The sequence below is a fragment of the Gossypium raimondii genome, chromosome 11, assembly GCF_025698545.1.
Source record: "Gossypium raimondii isolate GPD5lz chromosome 11, ASM2569854v1, whole genome shotgun sequence".
NCBI classification, from domain to species: domain Eukaryota; kingdom Viridiplantae; phylum Streptophyta; class Magnoliopsida; order Malvales; family Malvaceae; genus Gossypium; species Gossypium raimondii.
The window spans coordinates 23,950,828-23,964,358 of record NC_068575.1 but is presented as its reverse complement, the minus strand read 5'-3'; the positions used below and the strand labels follow the sequence as shown (position 1 = coordinate 23,964,358).

The 13,531-nt window shown below is 38.1% G+C and overlaps 1 protein-coding gene across 1 annotated transcript; it reads right to left on the bottom strand.

The window, feature by feature from the left end:
• Positions 1–6,155: 6,155 nt before the first annotated feature.
• On the bottom strand, positions 6,156–9,191 carry LOC128034765 (uncharacterized). Its single transcript, XM_052623606.1, has 4 exons — positions 8,171–9,191; positions 7,922–8,008; positions 7,020–7,489; positions 6,156–6,221 (listed from the first exon to the last, which is right to left on the bottom strand). The coding sequence occupies exons 1-4, from the start codon at positions 9,189–9,191 to the stop codon at positions 6,156–6,158; spliced, it is 1,644 nt and encodes a 547-aa protein (XP_052479566.1).
• Between the last annotated feature and the right edge of the window lie 4,340 nt (positions 9,192–13,531).

Here is a 13,531-nt window from a genome sequence, read left to right as displayed (position 1 = left end):
TTTTGATTACAGCCACGAATTTCCATTCAACACCCCTCTTTTGTACTTATAAATACATATTAAAATGATGTATTCAGGTTAGATGATTTATGAAAACAATTACGTTTGAGAATTTCTCTCAATTTCGGTTCTTCATTGAACTTTCCTTGGCATTTCAGACTTAGTTTGTTGTGTCAAATTTTCTTGATACTTGGGTTCCTAGATCGCTATCTAGAGGGTCCAAGTCCTTTTGACGTTGAATGATTCGATTCGGGTTTGCTCGAGATTGTGCAAGTTCTTTCGAGTTTAACGTTAATCTATTCCAACGATTACCTTTGCCATTGTTGAACACTCAAGTTCTGCCTTGGCCGTTTCATGAAGCGTTCGACTTCACCGATTGAATTTCTTTTTGTTTTAAACGCCAACAACTTCATTTTCCTTCCATTTTCGTTCTTTTATTTTACCCATATTTTACCATGATTATTTCTTTAATTCCTTGCTGTTTTCTTGTTGCGAGAACGTGCTTACAACATTCCTAGATCCGTAACATACGAAGATAGTCATTTTGTTAGGCTACATCGTATCATCTCGGTATCTCGAGCATAGGTTGGAATTGTTGTACTTTTCTTCTCCAACAAGAAAATTCGAAATTCAAAACAAAATATATATATATATATCAGTTTCAAAAATTCAAAAAAACAACAACAAAAGAGAAAGAAAAATCAGATTCAAAAATAAAAAAAATTAAAAAAATAAAGGAGGAATTGAAATTTATCAAGTTTGGGAAAGAAAAAAAAGTGTGTTTTGTTATGTTGAAATGTTGAATAATGTTTAGTTTTGTACTCTGTAATTGCGAAGTGCTTGGATATCAACCGAAACGAACTATTCTTATTTGTTCGGAGCTAGGAACGTTGTAAAGCACTTCTTTGCAGTAAGAAACTAAATTATTTAAATTCCATCCTTTTTCCTTTGTTTATTTTATTTTCTTATCCTTTTACTCTTTTCTTATCCTTTCCCTTTGTTTATTTATTTATTTTTCTCTCTCTCTAACCGTGTGTTTTCCTTATAGCCAACACAATTATAACAGGTTTTGAAATGTTGGATTAGTCCTTTAAAGAACTAAAAACACGAGAAATTGTGAGGGAAAAAGGCATTGAGCGTTGTGAGAACAGAAGGGGAGACAAAAAGAGTCATTCACGCATTCTCCCGAGTGAAACACGAGCTACTGAGTGCTATTTTAGAGTGTGCAGTTCTTTGGAGTGAAAACCGAGAGGTTTTGAGAGTGTCTTTGTGAGGACTTTTACTTTTGTTTTACTTAACTCATTATCTGTATTTTGTGTGTTGCTTTAGATGACAGGATCAGAAGATCGTAGTCGTGGTGGAGATCAACCACCAGATTTGCAAATGCAAGCTATTACTCGCACCTTGCAACGTCTATTAGAAAATGCATTAGAGCCTATACACTCTCGTTTGGACAAGATTGAAGGGGGTGGTTCACAATCTATCCATAATGAACATAATGATGAAAATGACATTGAACATTCACCAAGGGTGAATCAACGACCAGGACGCACAGTTGACGATAATATTTCTAACATTAAAGTTGCCATACCTTCTTTTCAGGGACGTTCAGATCCAGATGCTTATCTGACATGGGAAAGCAAGGTTGAACACGTTTTTGAGTGTTATAACTAATCAGAACAGAAAAAAGTTCGACTAGCAGCTATGGAGTTTGTTGACTATGCACTGGTATGGTGGGACCAATTACTGATTAGTCGACAACGCATGGTGAAGGTCTAGTGAGAACATGGGAAGATATGAAGCGTATCATGCGAGACGATTTGTTCCTTCTCACTATCATCGAGATTTATTTGAAATTACAAACCTTGAAAGCAGAGCAACAGGAGCGTTGAGGACTATTTCAAGGAGATGGAGATGTCCATGATGCGTGCAAACATAGTTGAGGACCGTGAGGCGACTATGGCTCGGTTTTGGCGAGTTTAAATTCGAAATAGCAAACATTGTTGAAATGCAACATTATGTTGAGTTGGATGACATGGTGCATATGGCGATCAAAATTGAGCGACAACAACGTGAAAAGCTTCTACCGAGGTAATACTCCATTTAAATCTTTTTGAATCCTTTATACACCCCTAACAATGCCAGGAAACAAGCACCACAACCGCCATTACGAATTCGAGAGCCAGGCGAACCCAGCAAACCAAAGCCTCCCATTGCTGATAATGGACATGGCAAACAACCAATGGTGGCACCAGAATGATCAAGAGATATTCAGTGCTTTAAGTGCCTTGGTAGAGGACATGTTGCTAGCTAGTGTCCTAATCGGAGGGTTATGTTGATGCGAGAAGATGGAGAGATCGAGTCAGATTCTGAGGAAGATGTACATGAACTCCCGACTAAAGAAGATGAAGAGAATGACCTAGAAGTTGCTGAATCTAGTCAAGTTATGGAGATCATGGTTGTCAAACGTAGTTTGAATGTGCAACAGGTGCAAGACGAGCAACAACGTGAGACTATCTTTCACACACGATGCAAGGTTCAAGATAAGGTATGTGTTGTGATTATTGATAGCGGTAGTTGTACTAATGTTGCTAGTTCGGTGATGGTTGATGATTAGGTCTTAAGACGACAAAGCATCCGAATCCGTACAAGTTGCAGTGGTTGAATGACGGTGGAGAACTTAAAGTGACGAAACAAGTGGTTGTACCGTTTTCAATTGGAAACTACAAGGACGAGGTCCTTTGTGATGTTGTGTCGATGGATGCTACTCACCTTCTTTTGGGGCGCCTTGGCGATATGACAAGAGGGCAATGCATGATGGTTTTACAAATCGATACTCTTTTATGCATGCAGGTAAGAAGATTACTTTGGCTCCTTTGACACCGAGTCAAGTAAGTGAAGATCAAACAAGCTTGAAAAAGAGTAAGGAAGTTTGCAAAGGAGAAGAAAAAGATGAGCGTATATGCGAGCAGTCGAGAAATCAGGAAATGTCTTTCCTCTCACCACTCCTTGTTTATTTTAATATTTAAAGATCATTGTTTATTGGCTGAGTTCCCTGCTGATTTGCTGCATCGATTGTGTCCCTTTGCAAGAGTTTGAGGATGTGTTTCGAAAGAAACAGAAGGATTACCACCTCTTCGTGGCATTGAGCACCAGATTGATTTCATTCCGGTGCTACCATTCCAAATCGACCGACTTATCGTACTAACCTCGAAGAGACGAAAGAGCTTCAAAGGCAAGTTGCGAATTGATGGACAAGGGTTATATTCGAGAAAGTCCGAGTCCATGTCTTTGTCCGGTGTTGTTAGTACCAAGAAAGATGGGTCTTGGAGGATGTGCGTAGATTGTAGAGTCGTGAATCAAATTACAATTAAGTATCGTCATCCTATTCCTAGACTTGATGACATGTTGGACGAGCTTTATGAGCCGTCATCTTCTCCAAAATTGACTTGAAGAGTGGATATCATCAGATTCGCATGCGAGAAGGCGACGAATGGAAGACAGCCTTCAAAACAAAGCTAGGTTTGTATGAATGGTTAGTGATGCCTTTTGGTTTAAGTAATGCACCTAGTACTTTTATGCGACTAATGAATCATGTTCTGCGATCTTTTATTGGAAAGTTTTGTGTTGTGTACTTTGATGACATTTTAGTTTATAGCAAGACTTTGCAGGATCACGTAGAACATCTGAGAGCTGTATTGCAGACTTTGAGAAAAGAAAGATTGTATGGTAACGTAGAGAAATGTGTGTTTTGTCTTGTGACTTACATTTCTTGGTTACATTGTGAGTGCATGCAGGTGTTGAAGTTGATCATGAGAAAATAAAGGTAATTCAGAATGGCCACGACCGACATCGATTACTCAGGTTAGATCATTTCATGGTTTAGCTAGTTTTTATCGACGGTTTGTTCCTAACTTCGGTTCTATTATCGCACCCTTAACCTAGGAATTATTAAAAGAATTCCGACTTCTTGTGGGGTAAAGAACAAGAAGATGCCTTTCGAAAATTAAGGATTGTTTAACAAAAGCACCAAGTGTTAGCCTTACGACTTTGATAAAACTTTTGAAATTGAATGTGATGCTACGGAGTTGGTATAGGCGCAGTTTTAATACGAGGAAAAGAGGCCCATTGCATATTTTAGCGAGAAACCGGTGGAGCAACATTGAATTATCCGGTTTATGATAAAGAGATGTATGCATCGATTCGGGCATTGGAGACATGGCGGCATTACTTGTTGCCTAAGGAGTTTGCGATCCACACCGACCACGAGGCTTTACGATATATCACGAGTCAGCATAAATTGAACAAACGACATGCTAAATGGGTTGAATTCTTAGAATCTTTTCCTTATGTCATTCGATACAAAAAGGGAAAGATAATGTCGTTCTTGATGCATTATCACGCAGATATGTACTATTGAGTTATCTTGATTCACATTTGATTGGATTTGCATATATTCGAGAGTTATACTCTGATGATCATGATTTTTGCGATATGTATAATGCTTGTGAGAAAGGTGCGGATGGAAAATTCTACGGGCATGATGGATATCTTTTCAAAGAAAAGGATATGCATTCCACGGGTTCAATGCGTGATATCTTGATCCGTGAAGCACATGAAGGTGGATTGATGGGTCATTTTGGGGTCACTAAACGTTACACACCTTAAAAGAGCATCTTTTACGGCCTAAGATGCGCCGGGACGTTGAACGCCATCTGTGAACGTTGTGTGACATGTAAGAAAGCAAAATCGAAGGTTTCACCACATGGTATGTACTTACCTTTACCTATTCATGAATCCCCTTGGACTGATATTTCAATGGACTTTATTTTGGGATTACCTCGAACTAGAACAGTCGAGGATAGTATATTTGTTGTGGTTGATAGATTCTCGAAGATGGCACATTTCATTTCATGCCATAAGACCGATGATCTTTGTTAATGTGGCTAACTTGTTCTTTAAAGATGTTGTACGATTACATGGTATTCCTAGGTCGATTGTTTCGCGGGGATGTGAAGTTTTGAGTCATTTCGGAGGACTCTTTGGAGCAAACTAGGTACGAAACTTATGTTTTCTACTACTTGTCATCCCTGCATGATGGGCAACCGAGGTTGTTAATGAGTTTTATCTACTTTACTTGATCCATCATTAAAAGAACATCAAAACTTGGGAAGATTGTTTGCCACACGTTGAATTCGCTTATAACCATCTTGTACATTCGCTACTAAGATGTCACCTTTTGAGGTTGTTTATGGCTTTAATCCTATTACGCCTCTAGATATGTTGCCTTTGCCGCAGAACGGTGATGAACAGGACGGTAAAGCAAAAGCGAGAATCGTGAAGAAATTGCATCAACGAGTTAAGGAGAACCTCGAGCGAAGGACTCAACAATATACAAAGCAAGCAAACAAGGGCGTAAAGCGAGTCACCTTGATGTGGGAGATTGGGTTTGGGTTCATTTCGAAAGGAACGATTTCCGACCAGGCGGTCCAAGTCATTCTGCGTGGTGATGGTCCTTTTCAGGTGTTGGAGAAAGTGAATGACAACGCCTACCAGTTAGACTTGCCGGGAGAATACAATGTGAGTGCCACATTTAATGTATCTGATTTAACCCCTTATGATGATTCTACATATTTGAGGACAAATCCTTTTCCAAAAGGGGGATGATGTGCGCACGCTCACACCAACAAAGCAAACTGATCCGAAGGTCTTACCATTAGGACCTATTACTCGATCTAAGGCAAAGAAATTCAGGGAAGCCTTGTTCCTTACTTGTGCTACGATTCCAGATTTATTCGATCATGTTCATGCCTTAGAACATAGGCTTTATAACATGTTGCATGCTGATATGTGACGTATTTAGGTTCTACTATGTATTATGTGTGTATTTAAGTATGTTTTGGTATTGATTTGATGTTGTTTGTGTTTTAATGAATAAGTTTGCATTATGTTTACAGCTTGTTAATAAGTTTTCAATAAGTTTGCATTACTTTAATGCATGTTTGTTTTGTTTACCATAAGGAAACGTAATGGACAGTAGCTTAAGATATCATTTCTAGCTCGGTTGAAGTTCAAATATGTGAATGCAGCTCATCTCAGCTCGAAATAGTTCTGAAAGATTGTTTCTAGCTCATTTCAGCTCAATACATTTCTAGCTAGCTCAAACTCAGCTCCACCAGCTCAACTCCAGCTGACGAGTCCAGAAGCAGCTGAAACGTGTCCTATGTAATGGCAAGTGTCCTATGCATTTGTGGCAGCCTATGAGGCATCCAAACATGTGAGGAGCACATGACCGCTTGTGCACAAGAGTGTGTGTGTGCATGTGTAGCCGAATATACAAGGATAAGAACAAGGGAGGTTGTCGTTTGAAATTTAAATGTATGGTGTTATTAAATGACGCCAAAAGGAGTTATAACTCCTTATTTTAAACCCTTTTGATTACAGCCACGAATTTCCATTCAACACCCCTCTTTTGTACTTATAAATACATATTAAAATGATGTATTCAGGTTAGATGATTTATGAAAACAATTACGTTTGAGAATTTCTCTCAATTTCGGTTCTTCATTGAACTTTCCTTGGCATTTCAGACTTAGTTTGTTGTGTCAAATTTTCTTGATACTTCGGGTTCCTAGATCGCTATCTAGAGGGTCCAAGTCCTTTTGACGTTGAACAGATTCGATTCGGGTTTGCTCAGTAGATTGTGCAAGTTCTTTCGAGTTTAACGTTAATCTATTCCAACGATTACCTTTGCCATTGTTGAACACTCAAGTTGCTGCCTTGGCCGTTTCATGAAGCGTTCGACTTCACCGATTGAATTTCTTTTTGTTTTAAACGCCAACAACTTCATTTTCCTTCCATTTTCGTTCTTTTATTTTACCCATATTTTACCATGATTATTTCTTTAATTCCTTGCTGTTTTCTTGTTGTAGGAACGTGCTTACAACATTCCTAGATCCGTAACATACGAAGATAGTCTGTTTCGTTAGGCTACATCGTATCATACCATGTGGTGAAACCTTCGATTTTGCTTTCCGACAAGTCACACAACGTTCACAATACCTTTCAACTTCCCTGCGCATCTTAGGCCGAAAAAGATGCTCTTTTAAGGTGTGTAACGTTTTAGTGACCCCAAAATGACCCATCAATCCACCTTCATGTGCTTCACGGATCAGTATATCACGCATTGAACCCTGTGGAATGCATATCCTATTTTCTTTGAAAAGATATCCATCATGCCTGTAGAATTTTCCATCTGCTCCTTTCTCACAAGCATTATCCTTATCTCTAAAATCAGGATCTTCAGAATATAATTCTCTAATATATGCAAATCCAATCAACTGTGAATCAAGGTAACTCAAAAGGGTATATCTACGTGATAATGCATCAGCAACGACATTGTCTTTTCCCTTTTTGTAACGAATGACATAAGGAAAAGATTCCAAAAATTCAACCCATTTAGCATGTCGTTTATTCAATTTATGCTGACCTTTAATATACCGCAAAGCCTCATGGTCAGTGTGGATGACAAACTCTTTAGGCAACAAATAATGTTGCCACGTCTCCAAAGCCCGGATCAGTGCGTACATTTCCTTGTCATAAACAGGATAGTTCAACGTTGCTCCGCTAAGTTTCTCACTGAAATATGCAACGGGCCTCTTTTCCTGTGACAAAACAGCACCTATACCAACTCCAGAAGCATCACATTCAATTTCAAACATTTTATCGAAATCAGGTAATGCTAAAACAGGGGCTTTTGTCAAATAATCTTTTATTTTTAAAAAGGCATCTTCTTGTTCTTTACCCCAAGAGAAGACGGAATTCTTCTTTATAATCCTAGTTAAGGGAGCAGTAATAGAACTGAATTGGGGAACAAACCGACGGTAAAAACTGGCTAAACCATGAAACGATCTAACCTGACTAATGGATGTCGATCGTGGCCAATTTTGAATCGCCTTTATCTTCTCAGGATCAACCTCAACTCCTTGAGAACTAACAATATAACCAAGAAATGTAAGTTTGTTAGTACAAAACACACATTTCTCCATGTTACCAAACAATTTCTCTTCTCGCAAAGTTTGCAAAATAGCTCGTAAATGTTCTATATGATCCTGCAAAGTCTTGCTATAAATTAATATGTCATCAAAGTATACAACACAAAATTTGCCTATAAAAGATCGCAGAACATGATTCATCAGTCTCATAAAAGTACTAGTTGCATTCATTAATCCAAATGGCATCACTAACCATTCGTACAAACCTAGCTTTGTTTTGAAAGCTGTCTTCCACTCGTCGACTTCTTTCATACGAATCTGGTGATATCCACTCTTCAAATCAATTTTGGAGAAGATAGTCGCTCCGCATAATTCATCCAGCATGTCATCGAGTCGAGGAATGGGGTGTCGATACTTGATTGTGATTTGATTTACTGCTCGACAATCAACACACATCCTCCAAGTCCCATCTTTCTTAGGTACCAATAGCACTGGTACGGCGCATGGGCTTAAACTCTCTCGAATGTAACCTTTATCCAACAACTCTAAAATCTGTCTTTGAAGTTCCTTTGTCTCTTCGGGGTTACTTCGATAGGCTGGTCTATTTGGAATTGTGGCTCCAGGAATGAAATTAATCTGGTGCTCAATGCCACGAAGAGGGGGTAAACCCTTGGGTGTTTCATCCGGAAACACATCTTGAAATTCCTTCAAAAGAGATGAAATGGAAGTAGGCAAAACATTAGAAGTTTCAGACAATAAACAAGAATCTTTAAACAACAAAATGAGCAAAGATTGTTGAGAGGAAAGACATTTCCTGATTTCTTTGCTACTTGCATACACATTCATCTTGTTTTTCCCACGAACTTCTTCAGTATTCTTTCGCAATCTCTCCTGATCTTCTTGCACTTGACTCGGTGTCAAAGGTGCTAAGATGAACTTCTTTCCTTTGTGCATAAAAGAATATATGTTTGTAAAACCATCATGCATTGTCCTCTTATCAAACTGCCACGGACGACCTAATAGCAAATGGCTCGCATCCATTGAAACGACATCGCAAAGTACTTCATCCTTGTACTTTCTAATGGCAAACGGAACTAACACCTGCTTGTTTACTTTAATCTCTCCTCCATTATTCAGCCACTGCAATTTATAGGGATTGGGATGCTTTGTCGTCTTCAGTCCTAACTTTTCAACCATCACGGAACTAGCAACATTAGTGCAACTACCACCATCGATAATTACAACACATACCTTGTCATTGACGAGACATCTTGTATGAAAGATGTTCTCTCACTGTTGTTCTTCTTGAGTTGGTTGAGTGTTCAAACTTCTCTTGATAACAAGTGCTTCACCGGTTGCAAATGTCTGCACATTGTCATCATCTTCATCAACATCTACTGTATGGAGTTCTGGCTCTTCTTCTTCTATCTCGGACTCAATCTCGCCACTCTCTAATAGTATCATGGTCCTCCGATTTGGACATTGACTGGCAATATGTCCTCTACCAAGGCACTTAAAGCACAAAATGTCTCTTGAACGTTCTGGTTGCATTTGTTGTTTCCCACGCCCAACATCAACAACTGGAGCCTTGGGTTTGCTCGTTTCACCCTTTTCTTTGATTTGGAATGGTGTTTGCTTCCTGAAATTGTTAGGAGTACCCAAAGGATTGGAAAATGATTTAAATGGAGTATTACCTCAATTAGAAGACTTTCTACGTTGCTGTCTTTCAACTTTAATCGCCATATGCACCATGTCCTCCAACTCAACATAATGCTGCAACTCAACAACGTTAAAAATTTTAGAGTTTAATCCTGCAAGGAATCGTGCCATAGTAGCCTCTCGATCCTCAACAATGTTGGCTCGCATCATGGACACCTCTATCTCCTTGTAGTAGTCTTCTACACTCCTATTTCCCTGTTTTATCGATTGTAATTTCTGGAATAAATCACGATGATAGTGAGAAGGAACAAATCTCTTGCGCATGATTTGCTTCATTTCTGTCCAAGTCCTCACTGGACCTTCACCGGTACGTCTTTGACTTATCAATAATTGATCCCACCAGATCAAAGCGTAGTCTGTGAATTCCATCATAGCCAAATGAACCTTCTTCTGTTCTGAGTAATTATAACACTCGAAAACATGTTCTACCCTGCTTTCCCAAGCAAGATATGCATCAGGATCTGTTCGTCCCTGAAAAGAAGGTATAGCAACTTTTATGTTAGAAATATTATCATCAACTGCGCGTCCTGATCGTTGATTCACCCTTGGTGAATGTTTGACATCATTTTCATCATTACATTCATTATGGATGATTGGGAACCACCCCATCGATCTTGTCCAAACGAGAATGTATAGGCTCTAATGCATTTTCTAACAGACGTTGCAAGGTGCGAGTAAGAGCCTGTATTTGCAAATCTGGTGGCTGATTTTCATCACGAATACGATCTTCTGATCCCGTCATACTTAAACAACACAAAGAATACTGATAAAAAGTTAAGTAAAACAATAATAATAATAAAAGTCCTCACAGCACACTCACAAAACCTCTCGGTTTTCACTCCAAAGAACGGTGCACTCAAAATACACTCAGCGCTCGTGTTTCACTTGAGAGAATGCTTGAATGGTTTTTTTTTGTCTCCCCTTCTATTCTCACAACGCTCAATGCCTTTTTCCACTCGATCACTCGCAATCAGTTCTTTAGGGAACTAACCCGATCCTTCAGACTTATTAACTGTGTCAAACTTACAAGAGAAAGGAAAAAGAAAGAAAAAAAATAAAGGCTAAAGAAACAAATAGTTAAAGAAAGATATAGGACTGGCAAAGAAAGAGAAAAAAAATGAAGAAACAAGGATGACAACAAGAAAGAAAAAAAAACTCAACAACTTACTACAAAAGGAATGCTTACAATAATTCTATCACCGAATCAAACAAGAAAAGTTGTTTTGAATGATTTTCACGCAATTCAAGGTGTAATTTGAGCAGGTTCCAACATGTCACACACAATTCAACACTGTTCTTTTGTAATTTGCACAAAATGTCAAAAACTGATTTTATTATATATATTTTTCGAAATTTTTTTCTTTTTCTTTTAAACTTTGATATTTGATTTTTTTTTGCTTTTTTAAACTTTGATCAATATATAATTTTTTTTATTTTTTTTGGTTTGTTTTCTTTTGGTGCAGAACGTGCCAAAATCCAACCTAAGCTCTGATTACCACTTGATAAGGCGTTGCTTATTGAAACAACGAACCTTGAAGGATTGCGGACTTAGGATTATAGCAACATCCTTTCTGCAGCATAAACAACACACAAACAAAACAAAAGAAAGGGAACAAAATTCAACATATAAAAAATAAAATTGGAGACGAAAAACTCGAAAGAACCTGCACAATAGACTATGCAAACCCGAATCGAATATGTTTCACGTCGAAGGACTTGGACCCTCTTGATACGATCTCGGTTTAGTAGTTGAACCCGAGTCGTTTAGTTCCCGATCGTAAACGTAGAAGTGTATTAGAAAAGAAGAAGAGAAAATGTAATTAAGTTCAAAGAGGTAAGGTAGGTTCGTTCAAAGTAGGTTGTGGAATTTGGTTTAAGTCTAAATGGTATGATTAGGTTGGTTGAGTTCGGTTTAGGAATAATTCAAGAATGGTCTTTAGTTTTGGTGCGATTTGGTATTCGGAAAATGGTACGAAATGGTATGGGATTTGGTACGAAATGGTAATGGTTCAAAAAGGTCAAGAAAGAACCAACACTAAAAAGAGTGTCGACCCAAAACTTATAGGACCTAAATGAATTGGAATTGGGGTGATAAGGACCTTGACCCAATACTTAGGAAAGTATGAACCAAAGGTATCAATGGTGAACGCCACACTCGGGTTGGGGAGTGATAAGTTCGAAAGAAAGACTCGAAAAGATGCCACTAGAAGCTAGATAAGTCTTACGGGTCTCGAACAAAATTTGAGAGAAAATGCCTCACAAATTTGGCAGTAATTCGTTACTTAAAATGTCAAAAGTCCTTTACAAATTGAATTTTCAGCTATTTATAATCAGCAACTAAGTTAGCCGAATAGTCACATACATTTTCTTAAAAACTAAGCTAATGAATTCTTCAATGGCTTGGCTAGGTTCGGCTGAACTTGGAAAGCTTCTAGAATTCACATTGAACCTTGGACAACTTGAATGGTGCATGGATGAGCTAGATTCGGTCAATGTGCATAAATAAGCTCATTTAATTTGTAGCTTTTGCTGAAAAGTGACCAGCAATTAAAAGGGACTTGAATGGCCAAATGAAGTGTGAACACTCGGTTTCAAAGAGTCCTTGTGTGTGAACATTCCAAACCGAAAAGCCAAGAGTGTGAACTTCATGTGTGAACGGCAATATCTGGTTCTTGAATCATTTAAAATCATTGAACATTCCTCATGCATGTAACGCCACATTCATTGAACCTATGATGCATGCACCTAGCTTAAATGCTTCCATCCATATTCGGCCAACCTACACAACATGAACAAATGAATTTAGTTGATCATTATTTAGCTGAATCGTATTAAAAACGAAATTTAGACAACATTAATCCAAATAATTAAAACAAAACTCAATTAATTAAACTAAGTCTAATTAATTCGGTTTGGACAAGACACATTAAAAACATGTATTAAGACTTATATATAAGCTGTAGGAAATTAATTTGACTTAATAACATGTAGGAAAAACACAATTAATCATGCATAATTAATTCCGACCAGATGTGAAACAAATTAAATAGCAAAAATTATTTGAGTTGAATTTGCAAGTTTTGAGCTAAATTGAGCTAATTTGAGCTCATTGAGCTTGAAAGGAGCTGGAAACGAGCTAAATGAAGCTCCACAAAATAAGATTGAGCTACGTCCAGCTTGCAAACACAACGAGCCTCGCTTGTAGGCTGAAGCAATGGCCGTTCCCAAGGGCGGGTCGTATCACCTCTAGATAGCAATCTAGGAACCCTAAGTATCAAGGAAGTTTTGACACGACAAACTAAGTCTGAAATGTCAAAAGAAAGTTCAATGAAAAATCGAAATTGAGAGAAAATTCTCACAAGTATTTGTTTAATAAAAATCATCTAACCAGATTACATTGTTTGAACATCTATTTATAAGTACAAGGAAGGGGTTGTCGAATTTGAATTAGTGGCTGTAAATAAAGAATTCAAATTTGAATATGAAGGAGTTATATCCTCTCTTGGCGCCATCAAATACCAGCCACACATTGAATATGTGTGAAACGTTTGAAATTCAAATATTTGAACTCTTGTTCTTATCCAAAACGTTTGAAAGTCAAACATTTGAACTCTTGTTCTTATCCCTTTGAATTTGGCGTCATATGTAGAGAAGAGGGCTGATTTCGGCCACACATGCACACACATGTGTCAAGGTCACATTACGTGTGTGCTGTACATACTGGAATGCCACCTAGGCTGCCACATGTGTATGGGACACTCCCCGACACGTAGGACACCTTCCAGCTACATCTGGACTTGTTATCTAGAGTTGAGCTG